Genomic DNA, 24356 nt, shown 5'->3' with positions numbered 1-24356 from the left:
AGTGATGATTCATGATTACACACGCATTTTTTGGAATATCCAGTTTTTGAAACAGCGCAGACGCCTGTATATATGCTTACTCATCGCCTTTGTGAGACTTACCTCTTCACCTTTGACCTCAGTGTAAACCATTCCGGGCCATGAGGCTGCGGCTGTATACATAGGCAATACTAAAGACAGTTATGAAACTAGGTCAGGTCGCCGTCGGTCCCCTTTCATGCCTATATGGTTTAAAAGCGCCTACACGTTACGACATGCACAACACGCCACGCCGAGTTACTCAACTTGCTCTTGTTTCCCATGAGGCGGGTGGGTGAGGCGGATGGGTTGTTTCGTAAGATGTTTTTTTCAGGCAATCATGGAAATATCATGTGGTATTGTGGTGTTAGGTGAAGGTCACATGTTGACCGAATAATATTAATCAGGTTTTTCTCCCCATGGTCAATGCTGCATGCTGCGGCAATACAGCAGTCTATTGGTCTGTGACAGAGTTAGTCTAATACTTCAATCTTAAATAAGTTGAACACACAAACTGTACAGAGCTAAAGACCAAAATATGTTTCAGGTCCTTGACATTCAGCAAAAGTCATGCGACAACGCGATTTTTTAACAATTCTGGTTTGGCACTATTGATGCAACAGTTACTGACTTTTATCAATGGCTGCATAATACTTCCTTTTTCTGTTTAGCATTTTGGCTCTACTGATGAGTATGTAACCCCCCTAAAAAAGACATGACACAGTTTCTGAAATGATGCGCGCCAATGACCAGAAATAATCTCTCTTTATCTGGCCTAACACTTTTTTATTCATTGCCCAATTCACTCTCTTCCTTCCTTTCTTCCTCCTCCCTCCCTCCTTCCCTCTCTCTCTCTCTCCCCTCCCCCCTCTCTCTCTCTCTCTCTCTCTCTCTCTCTCTCTCTCTCTCTCTCTCTCTCTCTCTCTCTCTCTCTCTCATTTACTTGTTTATCTACACTGCCATTGTCAGATATTAATATAAGCGTACGCATTTCCACTGTGGTAACTACTCGTGGCTGGGAGTTGACCAGTGAGTGTGAGTCATGCACGGTATGACATGAGAGTTATTAATATTGTAAAGCTTAGCTTATCCATTTTTGGATATAAAGAGCAGATCATAGGCATAACTCTGCGGAGCGGTAAGTCCGTGCAGATGAGAGAGGCGACCAAAACGACTTGAAAACGGTGACAGGGCTGACTGTAGGAGAAGAACAATAGTTCTGCGTGTTAGTCATTTCAGTTGTATATCGACCGGCTTTCTAAAAGTTTTCAAAGTGTGGCGCCTTGTTGAGTGCAAAGGTCATCTTAGTTGTTGTGATGGAAGGTCATTAATATTCAATTAAAATGGATATCACATTGGTTTTCCTTCTGTCAGGAATACATATTTGATCAATTGCCCTGCTTAGAAACAGGTGGCGCTGTGCTTTCCCAACTTAGCGCTAATGCTTGTTCATATGAACAGCAATGTTTTTCAACGTCAAAGAAAGCTTGTAAATATACCGTACTGTGTGTGTAGTTACTAGTAAAACAATCTGTCTGTTACTGATCTACGATCTACGTTACGATGACATCTTCAACTGAACTTATCTTGGTAGGCAGTTCTACACGAAAGCTCAATGAGCTACAAGGCAATGCTTGCAATGCATTCACGTGTTAATAAGATAAAACTCCGAGCTCGTTAAAACTGGTAAGGGAGGGAGCCGGACAGAATGATTGCGTTACATACTGTCATGGCTACTTTTCATTCCTCCCAATCTAATTAATCTAGTTATAGCACATACACAAAATGAAAATCAAATACATTGTGGGCGCGCCTCTTCGTTTCGGCTGTTCAACCCACGAGTTCAAAATATAAAAATTGTAAACAGGGTTTGGTACTAAAGAAGCAAACTGTCTAAAATTTAACGATGTTTGAAATTCAGAATGTCGGCTATCCCTATGTGTTTTAGGAAAGAAATCATATGTTAAATTTCCACCCTCCCTAAACTGTATCTACCTTCGAGCTTCAAAGCTCCAACAAGCATCATGGCGGTGACGAATTGTTAAAAATTATGAGTCTAAATATCTGTCCCTTAAGTGAAGTTTACCTTTGCAGTATTAACGGATTAACGGGGGGGGGGGGCGGCATTAGGTTATGGTCATCTCATTAACGGTCAATCTAAGACCTTGCTGAAAACCCTGACTTGGACAAAGCTAAAACCAATCAAAGTACGAGTGAAAGAAAATCGCATATTGAATGAAAGTTTTCAGATAATTTTGTAAACAAACCAAGGTTGATCAAAGGGAATCCATCTTTTTAACCAAACTGCATGACCTCTGCTAGGAAAAAATGAAGTACGTAATGATTGATAGATGTAGGAGTCATGTCATCGACATACCGATAAAGCTATTGAACACTTCTATCTTAGCCTCGTTGTAATCACTGAGACTTTAAAGTTTATGGACTACTCTTCTGTGGTTATACTGAGTATTCGTGTTTTCGTTGCAATCCATCATACATAATACATACAAGTCTTGAGTATAATACTGTATTGTAATAAGACATAAATTGAAATTCTTCAGCCCTGACAAATCAACAGTGACACATTGTCTTCTATTGTTCACAAAAAATGAAGTAAAAATTTATATTTTCGGCAACAAATAGACTTGTTTCTGGTCATTCTACCGCATTACTTCGACACTTGCGCATATTGTCTTATATTCCGTGTTAGATGTTTTCGACTAAATCTTCACCACAGTGTTGATAAACAAAAACATTCTTAAATAAAGATTCTCAATATTGTAACACTTCAAGTAAACTTAATAGAATATCTATCTATCTATCTATCTATCTATCTATCTATCTATCTATCTATCTATCTATTATCTATCTATCTATCTATCTGTTCTGTCTGTCTGTCTATCTATCTATCTATCTATCTATCTATCTATCTATCTATCTATCTATCTATCTATCTAACTATCTAACTATCTATCTATCTATCTATCTGTCTATCTATCCATCTATCTATCTATCTATCTATCTATCTATCTATCTATCTATCTATCTATCTATCTATCTATCTATCTATCTATCTATCTATCTATCTATCTATCTATCTATCTATCTATCTATCTGGGGTCTGTCTGTCTGCCTCTCTGTCTACCTCTCTGTCTGTCTGCATATCCATTTGACAATTAATATAGCGCCTAATAGTCAAAGTTAAGCAAGCATAGTGGCACTCTATGAATGATGAGGAGAATAAAAATGCTCCCAAGAAGGTGTAACCTTTCAAGCATTTTTTAAAAATTTTGACATTTGGAGAGATTGTTTGTGTCCAAGAGAACTTCAAAGTACATGAGCTGCTGAGGAGAATGCGTTGCGGCCAAAGAAGGTCAGGTGTGTGCTGAAAGCAATTATTTGTCACGAACGAAGAGTACAGATGAAGAATACGATTTACTAAAGTTCCTGAGATACCGCTGAGAGGTTCTATTCAGGGCTTAGTAAATAACGGGCAGTTCGAAGTTGAATAGAATACGATTATGTACAGGAAGTCAATAATGATGAAGACAGGTGTAATGAGGTGATCAGATGTCCTTGTCTGATTAACGCAATTGAGGCTGTTCAGTTTTGGGCACCTTGATTTCACCACGGCATTGCATCTATGGGCATTACATCCATAGCATTAGTCTTAGTCATCCACTTGAACTGCTTCGTTTCCATCTGTGGTAGGACTGAGATTTCAATACTCCTTCTTTGTCAGTCAATTTAAAGTTTGATACACAGACATTAGTCAGACGTGTGAAACAGCGCCCCCAAGGCCAAAACTATAAAACCAGTCTGGACTGAAGAGGACTCATTGTCAAAAATATCAAGAATGAACTTTACTTCTCATCAATTTAAAAATTATTATTCTTTATACAACGACAACTTGATGAGTTTCTGAACAAAGGACATGTAACAAAATAAGGTAGAGACTCTCAAGTGGATTTAAATGCTCAAAGTCACAGACAGGCAAACACAGAGCAAGGCCTACACTTATACATCCATACAACGATTGACTGACAGTGACTGGCAAAGATACGGGGTTTCTGTGGTTTTTACATCACACTTCAGTGTTTATTTGATAATAACTTGCCAAGAACATTGCTTCATGCACTACTGACGAAACATAATGCATGCCTGCAATGTAAAAACTGACCCAGTCGACAAACACGTCATTGGAGCGTGACAACAGCGTATCTAAAGGGTCAAAGTTCACTCTGTGCTCACTATTTGTACCTGTCTATGTCATTTGATACCATATCGTACAAATGCAACTAAAATGCAAATAAGTGTCTTTGGTCCAGTTCGGCTTGAGTTTGTTAAATGTATCAGTACTGATCAATTCACAAAAACGTACATTTGTTTAAATGACACCGAGACTACCAATCACCAATGAGTGTAAGATCAATTTGGAGACCATGATTTTCAGAACAGCTTTCAAGGACTTGGAGCCTACAGTAGTTGAGACACAAATAAAGTGTCAATAATTTTCAGTATAGAAGTCAACATTTCTTCTACATCACCAATATCGCTGAATTCAATGATTTTGATGGCTACTTTTAAAAACAGATGTCTGTGCCTATACTGTCTGGAAGTTTTCATTGCTTCACAGAAGAGAAACTTGAATTTGTCGACTTCGAAAGACACAGCACCTAAGTGGCTTGGACGGACTTGCTGGTATTTCAACGATGTTCACGAATTTTCCTGAGAAAATATCGGACGTTGTCGTTGTTTTGAATACACATGTTTGTGTTTGCGACTTTGCAAGGTCGAGAACGCACTCATAGCTTTGTGACACCGAATTCAGTTAAATCACACCTTTGCAGCATTTGGCTGTGGAATGTAGATCACGTGTGTCGCGTAGTCTGGGCGATGTTTCCTCTTGAAGAAGATAAAGATTGTAAGACAGGATAGAAAAGCTAAAACAATCAGGATTACAGGAACTACTGCAATGATTATTAAGTTCCTCTGACTAAGAGTTCCTTCACTGTCATTATGGAAATTGTCAGTAAGCGGGGGTGTTGATTCGTCTATAGGTAAACTGCTGGGTGGTGCCTGTCTGTCTGTATTTGCACGCTCAGCTGGCTTTGTAGTTTCTGGGAGAGACGTTTTGCCTGAAATGACAAAGAAAATGCAAAGGTCATTCAAAACATTAGAATGAAAGTGAAGGGTACTCAGAAGATGAATATGAAACATGCTTAAGCAACACGTACCAGCAAAATGAAATCGAGTAAGTGTATTTTATATAGTCTGTATAGTCTTAGCAAGACGATTCTTTAAACGCATGTGTATGCGGTTTGACCATCTACTAACGATAAAATCTTTTAAAATATTATATAGGAAAGTTATGTATACGAGTTTTGGCCAAACTTTAGAAAAACAGCGTATGAACAGTCGAAGATAACGGTTTGTCATTTAAGAGCTACATACGTCAAAGTTATTTGTGACTATGCAATGGATGATTCTTAATGAGTTTAATGTTTTGATTTCAAAAACATTTTTATCAAAATAAACAATCATTTAAAAAGAAAATTAATTCAAATCAGCACGTTTTCGTGCTCATGATCTTTACCGTAATAATATTGGTCCTCCTCATGAATGATATATTAAAGATATAAGCTCAGTGCTCTGTTAAGCGCAAACAAAATGGCAAACACAGCAATAACACAGCTCAAATCATTGCTGTTTGAAAGTGCAAAGACCCTTGCTGACCCTTGGCTTCAGTAAAGTGGGGAGTTACTGTAGGGGTCACTTCATGAAATTCCTGTGCCGGTGAAAATTTAATTTTGTAAAACTTAGAATAAATATAGACAGTATACATAGGAATATGATGTCATGATTGCAGTTATCGCTTCGTTAAGTGGGGAGAAGTTCAGTTTATTATTGCAAACATTTATGCGTATAAATGGAGGTACATAATGGTTAGCAATGTGACCTCTTTGAAATAATTCATACTGTTGAGGATCTGTGTAAGCTTAGCATTACAAACTAACGGGGATTTTTAAGTTCTTTTGTTGGTGTCAGGAAACAGTAAAAGCAAGTGAGTTGGTGGTTGTGGCCAATCCGTCTTTCCTCCCTTAATCATTCCATTTTCCTAAAACTTGACGTACCTGGAGTTGTCTCCCTTGCCTCAACCCTGATACCTGTAAATATTTTACACTGGTCATGTAAGAGGTTGTGAGATCCATCTTGAGGAACGGAAATTCTGAAATTCAGTCGATACACACCGGCATGCCTTGGTTGGACGTTACTTTGTTGAATTTCGACAATGACTGACTCATGACCTTCCATGAATCTAATTGTAAGGCGACGTCCATACTCCTCTACATTCCTTTGGCCGTCTGCCTTTATTACCAATTCTTCCACTTCATTCCCCTCGGACGTCTTTACCTTATAAAGGTCCACAGCAACATTGGCCCTAGCTGGAAGAGGATCGTTTAACGTCGCAGAATACAAAATCTCCAGATCGCTGCCTTCATTAACGATGATATCATTAATGTACTGTACAATCGTGCAACCTTCTACACCGAAGAAAATCAACAGACCTGGAAGTAGAGGAAAAACAAACATTTGATACCAAGGCCAAAGGGATTGCTAAGAAATTGAAGGTGGTGTGTTCTGATGTAAGGGAGCCTTCAGTAATTACAGGGGTTGGGCAGGGGAATTCAGTGCGCACCTGTACTGTAAAATGTGACCATTCCACTGTCCTCGTGTATAAAGTGTGACCCGCCCTCTGTCCAATATTCTAAAACTGAACCCTCCCCAACCACTACAGTATTCCCGGCAGGAATATAATTTCTGAAAGAGTATCAGCTAATTTTCATAACAATTGGTTTGATTGTTATGTAAGTTAGCGACACAAATTACAGGGGGAGACTGGTGATTTTGGAGGGAGGGTCGCAATTTATCACACAATCTTTTTTTGAAGGGAAATGATATTTCTCACATCGGCGGGAGGTCAACATAATTTGCGCAACTATAAGAAGGCATGATGTGGCTGATGTAGTGCTTCACCCGAAGATATCACAATTATAATACATAGTAGTCTATCAGGCAAACTATTTACCATTTCCCCATCAAAACAAGGTATATCTGTACATTATATATATTTGTATTTAAATGTACTTTACTTGAAGTGGGTAATAAAACGTGAATGTGTGTACAAGACATTTGATTTTGGAATTTCATCGAAAATGTTGATTCACTGTACATGGCTGTCTATGAGAGAACTATGAATATTTTTCTATTATAAAACTAGCTAAATCTGTGTATTTATAGGCGTTTATAATACATTTTAATGTATTTGGTTAGACTAGAGTTGTTAAAGTGCATGTTGTGTAAGAAATCTGATTTCGGAATTTCACCGAAATGTTTATTCACTATACATGGCAGTCTATGGGGAAACTATGATGATGAATGATTTTTTCCATACAAAACTACCTACATCTGTGTATTTATAGGCTCTTGATTATTGATATTAATGTACTTCATTATACTTGGTTGGTACAGGCGTATGTGTGTGAAAGAATTTTGATTTTGGAATTTCACCGAAATGTTGATTCACTGTACATGGTAGTCTATGAGAGAACAATTAACAGGTTTTCTGAATTATAGAACAGACAATATCTGTGCATTTATAGACGTCTGATAATAAATTGAGATACACTTTGCCACCTGTCATGTTTCCTGTCTTTCATTAGTTTTAACTGTTCAAGGTATTAATGTAGGATACCAATGCATGTTTGTGAAACTTGTTGAAAAGAATTGCTTATTTCGTCGGTGATGGCAAAGTGTAATGATTGGAGTGTCTATGCAAAGTTTCATCCAGAGATTTTCACGCTACTTGCATTTAATACGTAAAAATCACATAAATTCAAAAATGAAAGGATGTTACAGAGTCGAAAAATGAAAATATGGAAATGATTGAAAGACAAGACACGATTAAGATCAATGAGAAAGTTGATCACAAAACACGTCGAGGGTCAGAGTAGATGTTTCAAAAGAACCTGGGACATCTTATGGCTTGGACATAATATAAACAAAACAACTTCATGTATTATCATGTGCATGGCAGAAGGGAAAAACCAACATGCCGGTCCTTCTTATCAATGGAGTGGATTACCATGAAATAATACTAATGGTCAACCCAAATGTCAAGATAGTCCGCCAGTAAAAACGTCCGTAGGTCATGAGACACCATGCCTGTAACTTTGTGGTCATGATGTTTGGTATTCCCGTCTGCCATCACATGTCAATCAATAGATCCGTCATGTTGGTTAGTAAGATAGGAAACGACATATCTTGGACACCTAAACATAGCAAGCATCCGGTTTACAATCTCAGTCACCATGGCAACAGCAAGCATATCATGGTCAGAATAAACTTAAACATAAAGTGGTAGACCGATCAACAATGGGGTTACACTGCTATGTCAATGTTCAACCGCAGATACAGAAAGTCAATATTACCTGACGTCTGATCGTACTGTTCAGCCACCGTTACGTTTGGTTGGATACATGGCGGCCGCCGCGTGGTATGCGGCCGCTTAAACTGTGTGTTCATCCACAGTCCCTGTGGTTCATCGTAAACTGCAAGGCGGCACAATGCCACCAGTTTCGTTCACATGTAAAGCCGTCAAGTTCAGATAAATGGCCTACGTAATGAATTCTACCGCAACACGCTCGTTGGAACGCCGCTTCGATGCTAAAACACCAAAGAGGAAGATTTAACACGCAACATAGTTTGTGAAACTCTGTGACTTACATACTGAGCTGACTGGCCGCACCCTACAAAGGCCAAAATAAACAATATGTTTCCGATTAAAAGCCTTCAGAAAGTATGTTAGGTCGATGGTAAGCTTTATATATTTTTTCATATTTGTAATGGGATGAAGATCCATTAAAACAAGTATTTGCAAAATTGTGCGTGATTTTAACAAATGCAAAAAAAAAATAGAAGAGAAAGGTTTAAAATATGGTGTGTTTTATTACGGAAAACACTAGATTTTTTAAATTTTGCGTAAGGGGCAATATCCTTTCAGGAAGTGGGATAGTCAAAGTTTAGAAGTTACAGGGTTTTGAACGACGAGGAAAAATTTCTAGTAAAGCTCAGTGCGTTGAACACATCACACAGCATTAAACCCGATCTGAGGTGCATTAACCATGAGAAATCTTATTATTAATATGAACTCAATGTCAAAGCGATGAGATTTTTCAATCCTTGGCGAGAGAACTGTGATCATGGTTGAATTTCATGGTACAGTGTATCGTGAGTATCAAACCATATGCACTGATCGTCATAAATACAATGATCGAAATAATAGTTGTTATGAAATTTCGCCGGAGACGGCGGAGAGATTGTGCTTGAATCATCGGAACAAACTATTTTGAATCTCAAGAACAAGTTCGAATTGATCTTTGCTACTCAGTGAAGGATGTGTGTAAAATGATTGTTTGACACGGGAACGTGGAGTTTTGTACGGATCATATTTCGTAACATCCATCGTCGGACCACAAAAGACCTGTGATTTTCTGACATGACATTTGAACTCAGTGATATATGTAAATTCGAAAACTGCTTGGTCAGCTTGTTCACCTTTGATTGTACGGACTATCACAATGCTGAATCGGCATTTTTTCAGGAAGTGCGTGGGTGTCTTTCGTGGGTGTCTTTTATTGAGTGTAACAACAGACCAACAAAAAATATACACACACTGAAAAAAATTTCGTACAGTGTGAATCGATAACGCCATTAAAAGAATGCCCATTTCTTTAAACTTACGAAAAAGTTTTTCTTTTGTTGCTATGATTGACAATTCAATTTCATAGATTCTTTTCAAAAGGATCAGGATAGATGTTTGGAGCTTGGCCATTCAGTTTTCAATGATAAATATATCTACGTATTTGTAGTGCTATAAACTTTACAGCTAATCTTCATTTGAATTTTCTAATACTATACACAATATCGAGGGTTGTGCTCTTAAAGTTGCAATATGGATCAGAATTGACCTTCATATTTCGAAGATTTATCTTTAGGCCCCCCTATAGAAAAATCCATGACAATTTCATTTGCAGATTCGACCCTTAACAGGAACACGGGGATGGCTCTAATTTGAGTAAATTGATTTAATTACCGAATAAATTGCTGTTTTGGTACGTACTGATTGCGAGAGTAAAGCACAGAATTTGAAACGTCATTTTTTCTATTTGAATATATACGCATGCGCATTTGGTGCATGGTAACGGTTTGCGAACGTGCCTAGCTAGCCTTCCAACGGGAAAGCGGTCAGGTCTCTGCCCGCGCCCTGGGTCTCTGCTTACTGATTCAGCCAGGTAAAAATGGAAGAAATTAGCCAAACATGTCGGCAAAATAAACTTTGTTAACATTGTTTTGTCAGATCGAAAGATGGAACCAGAAAAAAGAGTGACACGCGACTACTGCACCACGTCGAGGAGGCAGACTGTGTCTACAGTTTCTCGCGAAAACACCAACGTCGCCACTGTGTGATGATCAACTTCGCTACAGCGATGTTTCCTCGGGCAACGATTTGTAATGTGATGAACCGGGCCCTAGTCCCTCCGCAAGGAAATAACTTAGATCTGTTAGCATTCATTGATAATCTATATCCTTCAGGTCAAATACGCATTTTTCGGAAACGAAGAAAAACTGCAGTCTCCACTCTCCATCATTAATGGCATGGTCGATCGACGCGCTGACATGGCCATGCAAGACCAGTCTGAGGGGCAAGACAGCTGCCGAACCTTTGCAGTGGTGGATGATACCGGTATGCTGAAGTGGGCAAAGCTTTCAAATAAATAGTGTACACTACGTCCAGTACCTCGCCTTTTAACATGAAAAATGTAACCACATACAACGGGGAGAGGATTGCGGAAACGCTGTCAGGTACGCGGTGAACACAACCAGATCGGTGTACGTGGTCTGGACGCTCGATCGATCGAACGTTCACAGTAGGTGCATACGGCGCGGCACTGAGATACGTGTATATCGGTGAGAAAAATCAATCTCACGATCTTTAGTCGAGCTGCACTTTATCATATCGATATACTTATATTTCTGAAAGACTGTGATGCCACCAAAGTTAGGCAAACGCAAAATTTACAATAAATTACTTTATGTATGTCCAGTTCTGTCATCGTGTCAACATCGTCCCTCCAACGTGCACTCTGAGACGTCATCACTCTCGGTGGTACTTGTCACGTGCACAGCAGAAAACGCCAATGTTTTTGTTTTGAAAGTTGTTTACAAAACAGTTTTTCTAGGCGGCCGCAACATATCAAAATGAATGTGTTTGAATGCCGGGATTGGTAAGAGGCTTAGCTAAGAAGAGTACTTCAACGTAGTATGGTCTATTTGCTCAAGTTTTACGAAAAAAAATCGACAATTTTGATCCATATTGCAACTTTAAATCTACTGATCTACCAAAAATACGGGATGTGCGTGGTGTTTGTGTGACACTAATTCAATGTATTTTTATGCAGAGACCGGGTCATAACATTTGTTATGGTTCCATGCTAGTTGTCCTACACAATGAACAATTAGAAATTATGAATAAAATTATATACAGGCATGGACCCGTGCACAGAAACATAATTTAAATAAATAAATAAATAAATAAATAAATAAATAAAAAGAAGGAATGAAGGAAACGAAACGTTAGTTACTAAATGGCAGATAGCTGTAACGTTTACTGATGTCTGTACAATTTTTACATTAATTGTATTTAATGACAACTACTGTTTTCTGTCCTACTCACCGAAGCATGCATGTTGCAATACACAGTATTCAGCGTGTGAACTAATTGTCTCTGTGTGTAGACTGCATTTTTATTGGTTGTCAATTAGATTTTGGTTGGGACAAGAATTTAATTGTAAAAAATAACATGTAACTTTCCTTAGGCCAAGCCAAACACTTGACGTTTCTGCATGTTTTGACGGGCAGAGCAAGAACTTGTAAATACCCTGCAAAGGTGTAAACCCTGTCATTTTTTACCCATTCTATAAATATTTCTGTAGTGTATAGTAAATACAGTTGATTTGTCTAATCCACTCTGGCGTGCTTAAACATCAAGTAGGTTTTTGTTTAGTAAATATCGGCCATAATTGAGTATGGCCTATGTTAACACGTAAATTAGGATTCTAAAACGTAGATATGAATATCAAAAGACTTATTTTAAAAGTTTGAATTATGCAATGTGCATTTACACCTGGTACGTGGGGCCTTCGTCTTTTAGTGGAATTCGTGGCACATGTGAAAGTAACTGAGCCATATTCTATCTATGGATATAATTAGTGCTTGCCTAAGGGTGCCATTGATGATGAATGAATGAAACATACCCCTTAAGATAATATTAAAGTGTGTTACAGCTTAGTTTGGGCCAGGTACTTTGTAGTATTGCAGTAAAAAAACAAATAAACAAAACAAAAACAAAAAACATGAAATGGATCAAATTTCGTGAAAGATACCAATAAACGCAAAGTCCAATAACAAATAACAACGACAGCTTTAGGTTTATTGGACTTTACTTATATTTTACGGGCCACTGTTGGTTGTAATACTGTCATTATGTTTCAGAAATATCACACTTTGATTTACATAATATCAATATTTCAAGATTATTAATAGCACAAGAAATTCACTTTCAATGAAACCGCAGCAACTCTTCGATTTATCAGAAGTACGTTAGCATAACAATATCAGTTCATTGTCAATAGTTTTACAGCAGTTTTGCCTTGATCTTAATCTCAAACATTCGTATTTCTTCATGACTGGTTCAGAAAAGCGAGTGTTTTATCAGTTCTATAAGTTGACCAAGGAGATTTCAGGGCACTTCTTAGGAATTCCTTTGACAATCGATCAGACAGTATCTAGTTAACGCATTTCTTTCATCGTTAAACTGAGTGTAAATCTGATAAAGAGTCCCTGCGTCACGGACTTTATTCTCAATATAGTGTTTAGTAATAAAGTAAACGACCATTTGAATTCAACGCTTTCAGAAGTCAAATGTAAGGTAAGATCAAAGTGACGAATTAAAAGTGTACCACGCCATTGTATGTTATTTGCAATTTGGTTCACCATTAAGGTCAACAAATCAGGTATAGGGTAACACTACATAGTTTCGTACATTGCAAAATCTGATCCACTTTTGTATTGAAGTCCAACACTCATTTTCTGTCACACATTACTAGTGTCACAGAGATAATGAAACTTGTACAGAAACAGCTTCCTTCAAACATAGTTGGGTTTTTTGTCACCTTTCCGTCCAATGATGCGAAGTGACACCATGTCAAAGATGATGTCAAGGTGACTGAGCTACTGTCCCAAAATGAGTTTGTATGGCCGTAAGATAAAGGCTTCGGACCCTGCTTTCTTTACATGAAAACGGGTAGGGTATACGCATGTGCACATCAATGCCATTTGTTTTCTGACTGTTTCAAACTAAATCCTTTATTTTCCCAGCTGCAGCGTTTTTATAAAAAACGAAGGTCAACAAAATACGAAAAACGATTTAAGACTGAGCTAGGCGTCAAAGATTGGGTACCGCGCTGACTATATCAGAGGACTTGGAGATATCGGGGACATCACTATCGGAGTATGCTAACTCGAGATTCCAGCGAGGGAATTTATTCCTGCTTGCTTCATTGATGCCCTCACTTCATCCTGTAATTGCTCTTTTGCATTTTGGATGATGAATTTAAGTAAAGAAAGAAAACAAAGGAGACAGGTATAGTCTGTGATCTATTGGTCGGGAGTGTACTAGCCTGAGATGGCAGGTCAAGTTTAGGAAATGTGTTCTTCGTACACCCAGCGCTGACTTTACACCCAGCGCTGATATGACTTTCTGCTGGTCAACCTGTGTTCTTTTGAATACACACATGAAATTACGAAACTGATCAATGACTCCCCAGAAATATCTGCTTATACTTTTGTCAGATTTCCACGGTATTACACAGTCCCCGTAAGACGAGGACAGAGCCAGATTAATAGTGTTGGCTGTCAAGACAAATTTTGGTCGGTCACGTTAATTGCTTGAAAACGAGGGCACATCTTGACAGATGTCAACACTTATTCCGACAATCGGTATGGTACCGGTGACACTTACCGACAAGGCATTTCAAACAGGCAGGAAACCAAACAGCCATTATTGCACTGGTCCTTGCATCGATCCACTTTCTAAACTGTTGTCAAGATGTACTTATAAATCTAGCTTCATTATTTGGTCAGTCTAAAGCCACCATGTCAAAACAGGATAACTCTAACAAGACAGTGTCTCTGTCTATATTCACTGTTCACCGACTTAGATATGATGTCATCGCAATATTGACGTGAAGGCAACACGGGTATGAATAAGTGGAAAGTCCCGTGTCACTATCATGACATAGCGGTTACGTTTATACCTGCAGTGACATTGCGTGTTTGAATGATTATCAGCCAAGCGTTTTGGTATGACTTCGGTGAAAAAAAACAAACTGAACGACACTTGCTCTTGAAAACATCACTAGGAAGCAGAACGTGAGAAAATAACCCCAGCAGCTATTGATGACGTAAATCCGTGAGAAAACTGCCGTGTCTGCTGTTCATTATGACGTAACACGTCTTCTGCGGCCAGGCCAAGGCCAGGGTTTTGTCATCTGTATCTTTCAGAAGGAACAATAGTTTTACATCAACTGTAAATGCGTGTTCATGTTCATCCTGAATATTTCTGCTTTTCATTTCTATTAGTTTGGCTTAAACTTTACGAATTGTTTTACGTTTTTCTAGGTCACTGATGAACATTCCCATGATGCACTGCACAGATCTCAGGATTAGAAAGAATGTCGCCAACAATTAGAATTTGTTGGAGACTCCGAAAACCAAATATTTTGAAAGATCCAAGGCACATATATGATCGCACGATTAAATTTATTTACTAACTGAGGACTTTTTCTTTTATGTCGATGACAAGAGAGTAAAATAATATTCGTTACAACTGCAAATATCAAAGTTAAAAAAAAGCGGGGGCATATTATCAACAATCAATCAATCGGTTAAACAAACAAACAAACAAACAAACAAACAAAGTAATGTAAACAAACGAACAAACAAACAAGACCTGCATTGACAATTATATTGACATCATACTACAATCCAGAAGCCATACATCATATACACCGGGATAGTGTTCAAATCTGAACGTCAAAGAAGCTCAAAATGCTATTACATTTAATACGCTTTAAGAGGTGGCGCAATCTTCAGTTTTACGATTATCAAATAGGTCGAGCTTAGCAACTTCCTAGGTCAGCGACTTCCCGTTTCACTTTAAGTGTACAATGTTGAGCGCTTTGTGATCTAGCACGAAATGATTTATGGGTCTAGGCCAAAGGACAGCGTACGCCAACCCTTTCAACAAACGTTTGGATTGAATTTCAGGGTGTGAGACTGACTTGAAGCATATAGACCCTAGTTTTCCTCAAGGGTCTATGCTTGAAGAGATTTGAATAGTCGTTCATAGTATCCATGGCAACGGATTCTGTCAACAAGTCAATCCATTTACTGTGATGGTAGATTGGTTTACACGTGTCAAATAGAACAATTACTGAGTTTCTATTAGTTATACTGTAATTGTACCGATATAGAGGAGCGAACATTTCAGTGTTGCATTTTGAACAGATAAAACTTCCCCTCCGTGCGATGACACTTCATACATTTCAATTGTTAGTGTCGAGCGACAACTTAACATTTGTTTGGTCAAGGGACTAAAAGTTATGACGACTTTGAAAAAAGACAGTCTTCATTTTGTTGCAGTTCTCACAGTCTTGAAGTTACATTCAATCTGACTTGTTTTTCTTTTGTTGTTTTTTTACTGACACGTTACGTATCGTTCATTTAAAAGCACCTGAACACCACAATATGACGGGATATGACACACAGTTTCATAGAAGGACATGTTATAACCAAAATTGACATATGTGCATTCACAGTCATTTGATAAGTATACGATATAGGTCAGCCTGCAAGGATATTCACAGGCCTATAGTTAAAAAAACAGGACTACGTTTACAAATCTACGTATCTTTATAGAATGTGTATGTGAAGTCACGACTAATGAGAAAGTGCATTCCATTCTGAATAACAATTGATGAGGCACAGGCGTAATTAAAATAATCAGTTTCAATCGTTTTTCCTTAAGGTGGAGCCGCACGTTACCAACATAGTTGTTGTTTTTTTCTCAAAGGAATATGTTCCTCATCCAAGATGACAAGGAAACTCCCTCACACTATGTATTTTCAAAAAACAGAGAATCTAAAGTTTAGTACGGTAGCAATAGTTTACTTGAAGGATAAATGGGGTATATTGGGGTAAAAAACCTCAATTTGGTATAAAGGATTAAAATTAATTTCTGAAATTTAATATTTCACTTGAAAGAAAAACAGACTATTTTATTTTGCATTATCTATCCTCATTCTTAAATGGCAGGGGTTAAAGACTGAAAGTGATTATTCAATATGTAAGAATTTTATTGTCAAACAAATTAGTAGTTTTGTTATACAGCATTTAAAACACATAATGTGAAATTCAGAAACTTTTACCAAGCCAGAGTGGAGTTAAAAATTTTGGAAACCTTGAAATAAGGAGAAAAGAGAAGCCAGGAAATCGGGTGATTGCAGAATTTTTGCATAAATTTACACTTCTTTCTCACCCATTTTACGATTGCTTTATAAGCTAAAAGGTAAACCCAACCAATATTTTGGCATTGAGTTTTCGAATAACATATAATTGAATGAATGTTTATATAATCGTGATTTTGAGGAAAGTACGCTGTGTTATGTTCAGCGCCCCTAAATATCGGCATATGACACGTTATATTGAGTTGTATTGATAAAAATCCATGATACAACCAGCAAAGAATTTGAATTACAGAAGTGTCGTTCCTTTTCCTTTACTATGTACTCAAACAAAGCATTTGTCCTTTGTTTTAAAATGGATTTAAATCCTCTCTATTTCGTTCATTTCTCCCCACCTCCCTTCACAAGTGTGGATGGTGCAACGACAGGCGTTATAAGTTTACTGCTGGATTCATGCATATTCGGAAAAGCAAAAATACTCGGTCTTATTACGGACAGACCAAATTTTATTTTTACGTAAAAGATAATTTCATCTGCATCAAGCCTTGGGGTGTTTTGATATCAGCAATTTTGAAATTTAGGATCAAAATTACGTTAAAGGCAAAGTGCCGGAGAAAAGCTTAATACGAGGTTACATGGTGTTAACATCAAAGAAAAAAAGACTGAAAATCAAATCGCAACTTGTGAGACATAGGCAATTCGCCGCCGCCAAAGAAATGTTTACGCTAATAAAGCTATTCACCTGGCGACACAACTATAAAATGCGACCTATGATTTAGTTTATGCTAATGTACCAAGCAGACGTAAGGCCTGACACCACACTTGTTTACGGCAGGATTTTATTATCGTAGAGGTGGCTGGACAAAACACATAGGTGAAGGGTCAGGGACGCACTCTGCTTTACTTATAATGGTGATTTGCTATCAAGGCAGTACATCAGAAAGAATAACTTGAAGTTGAATGATTTATTCAACAAAATACCAGCAGACTGTCACGACTCTACTCTGGAATCTACCAGAGAAACCAAAAATGGACATAGTCTACTTATGTGAGGAATGAAATAATATACAGACAAATTCAATCACTGGCAACATGATGTGAAGAGCAATACGAATATGGCATAACTTGACTAAAAACCTGGACATCATAATTTGAAATATGAAGTCAACTGGAACAGATATTATACATTTTTTACAAAAAGTAATGACATTTATACATCTTTTGTGGCAGACGGAACTTTCGAATCAGATCTGAAGTTCAATTTTTCAAAAGTGTTCCGAGTTTAAAATTTTGTGCTATTTTGTAAGGACACACGGACGTATACACAGATTCCAAATAAGAACAATCGGACAAAAGTGTTGCGAACAACATAAAGTGTACCAAAAAGGGTAAAAATTAATGTTCAAATATACATATTCTGAGTTAATTTTGACTAATGAAAATCATATCACCAGGAACCGATGAACTGATTTACTTGTACTGCCAGTGGACACAGTGGGCTGTTGGTGCAAAATTATTATTTAACGGAAGTGAGAAGGACAAGGCATGATGAAATTTTATCATCTGCAATAAGGTAAGGTTTTGAAATTACATATAAATAGCCAGTAATTATTCTCCACAGATGAAAGTCCAACACAGAGCACCTGCATTCTGTTGTTCTTAAATGATGGTGTATAAGCGTGTAAACATGATTTCGTATTTTAGTTTCCGTTTGCCGCTGGAGAACTTACATCGTGATTTTAAAAAAACAAAAGCCTAAAAAAAATGAGGTATTATAAATACAAAAGAAACAGTCGCATTCTGCTTGTTCACCTAACTGATTATTCTTTCTCACGCCCGGTCTCTCTGCACCGCGGCATGCACGGCAGAGTTCTTACCAGCGCGTATTTACCGCAATCATGAAGCACGTAGAATGACGACGGTACGTTGCTATGACTGCCGTGTACATGAGCGCGGTGACTGGAACGTGCACGCGCGCGACGACGACAGCTATGCACGCGAGCGTAGCTCTGAACTGTCGTCTGCTGTCCCGGCCTCAGAGATGTATATATACACAAGGGTATGCTCATATGAACATGGAACCTGACGATGTGCGTTACAAAAAAGGGGGGACAGGGGGGACAGATATTATTACCCTCTGAAAAGTCCGCAAAAGGTAAACGAATTTTTTATTTTTGAAATGTAACTCATTGACGATAGAATGTAAAATATAGAATGAAAACAAAGAAAAAAATGTGAAAATGTAACCCTAAAGTTTGACCTGCCAGGCTTGTTCACGTTCCGTTCGACCAAAACAGACTTAGTAAAAAGAAATGCACATTTGAAATAATCTTTCGGGTTCTATCGAAAGGCTTTCACTAAAACTGAAAAAAAATTAAATGTTCTTCTTTGGAATATTATATTGGAAGGTTTTTACTACGATGAGAAATAAAAAATATGTCCTTTCTTCTGCGCATGACGAAACCACAGAACGGCATTTGCTATATTAGCGTATTTTGCGACGTTCGAACATCCAAAGTCGCTACCGGATAACGGCAATTTGTAACGCACATAGTCAGGATTAGCGATGCATTTATTCTCGGTCATATTTCGAATATCTACTACATGTCAATCATTTTCATAACTTGATGTGTGCTACGATGCCATTTCAAATTTCATACGTCGTTTTCGCGACGGAATTCGACTCGTTTCATCGGTAAATAATATCGTCCAGAAATGATTTGCATACCCTTGTGTATATATATCATTATGTGAAACGACACAGTGCAGGTCGCGCGCGTACCTATAGTACGCGTATATATGCGTGCGTCGTTCCGCCGCGACGTTTAGCATCGAAAGAATACGGTCGATGTGGTCGCTTGTGACGTTCCCGGAGACACGTCCGACCTTGATCTGGTTTTGTAGCTAAATAGGCATTTCAATCTGAACGGCATTCTGTTATAAATTTCTTACACAGTTATCATCAAAGTTCGTATTTACATATAAGCAGCTTAGTTTATTCAGACTATCAATTCAGAACAACAGAGTGCCCGTGCACAGAGCACCTACAGCATAGTACTATGAACCAATGTCTGCCTATACGTATTCATGCATCAACTACCTCCTCAGCCTGTCAGGGGTCAGTCTTTAAAATTGAGTTTTGTATTACTTGAAGTACGACAAAATAGGACGAAAATTTTTCATGCTCAGCCTTTGAAATTAGATTCTTGTCCGCTGAAACGATTTCAAATTTTATTCTTACAAAATGAAATATCTGTTGTGTATACCGCTGTACAAACCAGACTGTTGAAAACATTTTGATTTAATTTCATTCAGCGTACATGAATAACTTCAGATTATCTGTGAGTCAACAACAGTGGATTCTGGTCTAATCATAGATGCAGCCGAATACTAAATCAAATGTAAACTCATCTGATACTAAGACAACGTTTCTGAATGTATTTTTGAAGTCTGAGATAGGGTTGTGAATTTGTGTGATGTACAAAAGAAAATGGTTCGTGCTAAGATGGTCAAATGTTTTGAAATTTATTTTCCACAAATGATGAGAAATGCAGAATGCTTTCCTTTGTGATCAAATATTTATTTTTTGTCCAAACCCATTTTCTAGGGTCGAGTTGAGACCTTTCCTTCAAGAGTTTTCTCTGGCTTTAAAAAGTCAGACGGAACTCCTACATTTATTCTTCAATGCTGCCTGAAATAAACATATCGTAATATGTTTGAATGTTGTCAGTCAGCAGTTACTGGCAGCTCTCTAATATCTTAACAACTGTTTCCTCTCTGTTCAGAATAGAGAAACGTTCTCGTATAAAGACAGGGTCAGGATATAGGTCGAGTAAAGCGAACTTTAAGGAGGGATAAATTGCTTAGTAATTTGATGAAGTACTTTATTCTCACCAAATCTAAGTTCAACACATTTTCATTCTTTTTCACAAGATACGTCATTATATAACCTGCCAACATGGACAGTGTTATATTTCCCTGTATACACCCTCCACTGTAGTTTCTGATATTCACAGAGTTTGCTTCTGCTCTGCAACGAAAGAAATAATGTACATGCCATTTTGGACTTACGTCCTCTCTAATGAGCCACTGGTGCAGAACTAGTTGGTTTTCAATTGCAGATTGCGGTAAAGAACTCTCAGCTCAATAGCAGCAGTAAATTATTCAAAAGCTTTTTATAGGATATCACTATGGGTTACCAAGACATTATTTGGTAATGCGTCAAATGTTAACGTTGACGAAATGCTTGATTTCTTTCTTCACCATGTTTAACTTAATCCTACTGTTCAATAAACATAAATCCATGACTAGTAATTGTAATATTGTAACACACGTTTCAGGTTCCGTCATTGTTCCGACTGGAAAACTGTGGAGGATGACGCACCTCACTGATCCATATGTTCAGTAGTATGCGTTGGCAAACTGATTTTGGCTTTAAATTCTTGTCCTTACATATTCCAAAACATTCCAGAGCAGACAAAATTCTATGTAGCTGTCCACAATTCATCGTAGATCGTTTACTTCAAGATCGCACAGTGCAAGGCGTAGCCAAGTTATATTGGCGTGAGAAAGACGTTTTGATTCTTGGTCGTTATTTTAACACCGGGGTGGGGATCATTATTTCGAATCTCTAAAGGGCAGTTTTATTTTAGTATCTTGGGCAGGTACATGTTTTTTTTGAACCAATTGAGAACTTGGTGTACTTGACGAGATGAAATCCAAAATAGAATGTGTCGTAATTATGTAGGGAAGTGTCCTTATAAGCACAGAGTAACATAAACAGAGTGGCAACAGCTATTGTTTAAGGCGTGAAACGGTTACGTAAGCAATCCATGTTTGCCTCGCCTCACGAAGCTCTTGGCTCTCTTTTCCGAAGAGTGCCGACCATGCGCCCTTCGGTAAATTTCGGATTTTCACCAATTGCTAAGCGAAAGTATGTTCGACAAAGTTTGTGTTGTTGTTGTCGTATGGTGCTGATCGGAATTGATGTGCTGGCAAAAACAGGAGTGTTTTGAGCTTCAGGAAAGTGGGTTTTACCGTTTTAAAAATTCCTCTCATATTTTTATGAATATATAATGAGTGTGTTTGAACCAAATTTGAAAGTCTTTTATCGATAGTGTCTGGTTTTACTTAATGGTTTACGGTCAGTCATACCGTCTTTACACGTGCGTCAAGAAAGGACATGTTTATGAAACTGCTGGCGTGTTATGTTTTGATTGGCGTGAAGCAGTGTTTCTGGCCTGAGAGCTCACAAAGTAACTATGGTTGCTACGCGACTGGCAGTACGATGCCATCTCGTCGTATGTTTCGCATAATCTCGTGTAATTATCAACCACAAACAAAGCCTCCAAAAAGTTTAACACCTTTGAAGCTCATTTTAATATGAAAAGCCAATAGTTTACCGAGACGACCATGGAACAAAAGGCATGCAAGTGTTGCCACTCTGTTTATGTTACTCTGTGTTATAAGTAACCAACATGACAGTCGGCGAAATGACGGCCGTGCAGCATTTGCGCAGTCTGGTTTCAGGGAAAATGTCATTGCATGCACAGCAATTGATAGCGACTTCACAATTTTCGCAGGATATCATGAGGTGAACATACTGCTCCTTGTGAAGCCAAGATATTACTCGGGAGATATTTTATACGCCTGTCTTTGTAAGCGACAAGATAATTGACCATATCTTGCAAGACGTAATTGCATATCTATAGTAAGAACTTGTACGTCACCATGTTGAGACGAGAAAGACAGTGAGTGGTCAGGGATCATTCACTTATGATATCGTTATGTGTCAGTACTGTCCTCTCTGAGGTATAATTTTCAGTACTACTCTTGGATTCTGAGAAAACCGGGGACATATTGTTTTGCATTTTGGGTTTACTATGCAGACTACAGAAGAATCGTAGCGATGCGTAACCATCGCAGGGTAGCGAAAACTGAGGCTGACCTCTCCAATCAGCCGAGACCAAACTCGGCCGTAATCAATTAAGCTGACAGCAACTCGGCCTTGCTCCAAATTGGCACGGTGGCTTTATACAGAAGTGCACCTCGAGATTGTCCACGAAAGATACAGAAAGGTAGCTATGTGTCTCAAGGCTGAATTCTATTCAAATTTGTTGAAAGTTAACGAAGTCGGGGGTCCATTTGTACAAAATTGAGTCCATAGGTAATCAACGTAATTTGAAACTGTCAGGAAAAGTACAAATTTTTCGCAACTTTTTCTTCATCCATGGCAGGTGCGTTTTATATTTAGTTGTGTTCTCTTCTGAATAATTTTGATTAAATTTTTAAGCGTGTCACAAATTTTACGTCACTTACGTTCATTTCGTGTTATATTGAATAGCATATTTTGCCCAGAGTGACTCCCGACAAATGAATTTCAAACTTTATGCCAATGCAACACATCAAAATTCAAGAGTTCGAAAAGTTCTTATTTTCTCCCAGTAAGCAACTCATTTTTGTTGTTTTTGTTTTGGAGTTTGAAAATAGAACATAATTTGTTAACTTTCATTTTGGATTTTGACTGAAAATGTTGATTCACTGTATATTGGAATCTATGGGACATTTATGAATATTTTTTTACAATACTTAACTAAATCTGTGCTTTTAAGGTTTGACAATTGATACAAGTATACTTATATTAAGTATATTTAAATATTCAGATGTGGACAGCAAATATGATGTTGGAATTTCACCCAAAATAATTTTTATAATGTCACTTCTCAAGGTAGTCTACATTTAACGTACTAGTATTAAATATTTTCCCCAGCAAAACCTGCTCTACCTGTAATATAAAAGTATATATGTATATATTTAAGTGTTTTTCAATATTGACTTTTAGGCTTTAATAAGTTTCTCGATAAACCATGATACAATTTCAAGCCAAACTATAAATGAAGGTAAACATTACAGCTATTGCCCCATTTGCGATCCCATGAGAAAGGTTTAGAGAAAGGATAACTTCTTTCAGGAAAAATGGACATAATAAACATATTTGTATAAAAAGGACAGTAGCTGTACCTTTTGGCCAATCAAGTATGTTTTGTCCCGTGTATCGACTGCAGTTTCTTGTTCAACCCCCTACAGCATACTAGAATGACAAATATTCTGTTTGGCAAATATTCCGTACATGTGTAAAGACCGTAATCATTGTTATTGATGACAAATGAATTCTAGGGGCGACTTGAATTCAATTTCAAAAAATACCAATTCTGACTGTACACATATGGCTATGCTGGAATTTTTATCATGCTGCAGGGAGAAGAAAAAGAAACTACAATGGATACACAAAACAAAACCACCCAAAAATTAGCCAAACGTTATGACAACCCAACAAATGAAATCAGAGACAGTTTTGTTTCGAGTCTCCACTTTAAGTCCCTAAATCCTTTCAAGTCCCCCGTCAATTCTCCCCCTCACTCCAGAGGTGTTGTGAATGTAGCCTAAGATACACTTACATGTGGCATTGTTTTCCCAGTATACATAGTTCAGAACACAGAGAGAAATGTTTCAGTATTAAAAATAGAGACCGTGTTTCGAAAAGGTGAAGCAAACTTTTCTTTCTGAGTTTTGACCCTTTGATATTATTTTAGCATTTTTCTCCTAAAACAACTAAATTTTGCAACTTTTGCTTTGTTGCAGGTTATTTACTGTAAACTTCTCCTGGTCCCGTCGTAATTATCACAGTTAAGA

The 24356-nt window shown here is 37.8% G+C and overlaps 1 protein-coding gene across 3 annotated transcripts in view; it reads right to left on the bottom strand.

Moving 5' to 3' along the window:
- Positions 1–4085: 4085 nt before the first annotated feature.
- Positions 4086–24356, bottom strand: part of LOC139126257 (uncharacterized) — a 30422-nt gene continuing 10151 nt past the window's right edge. For 2 of the 3 annotated variants that reach the window (XM_070692301.1, XM_070692302.1), the window contains exons 2-3: positions 6153–6587; positions 4086–5156 (exon numbers count right to left, since the gene is read on the bottom strand). In XM_070692301.1, coding sequence (XP_070548402.1) covers positions 4855–5156; positions 6153–6587 — 737 coding nt within the window. In that variant the 3' untranslated portion in view covers positions 4086–4854. Of the gene's footprint in view, positions 5157–6152; positions 6588–14161; positions 14391–24356 lie in introns of those variants that run through there. The other variant, XM_070692300.1, reaches the window with a different exon arrangement.

The sequence above is a fragment of the Ptychodera flava genome, assembly GCF_041260155.1.
Source record: "Ptychodera flava strain L36383 chromosome 3 unlocalized genomic scaffold, AS_Pfla_20210202 Scaffold_27__1_contigs__length_13241970_pilon, whole genome shotgun sequence".
NCBI classification, from domain to species: domain Eukaryota; kingdom Metazoa; phylum Hemichordata; class Enteropneusta; family Ptychoderidae; genus Ptychodera; species Ptychodera flava.
Note: the sequence above shows the minus strand (reverse complement) of the source record. Positions and strands in the feature narration are given on the sequence as shown.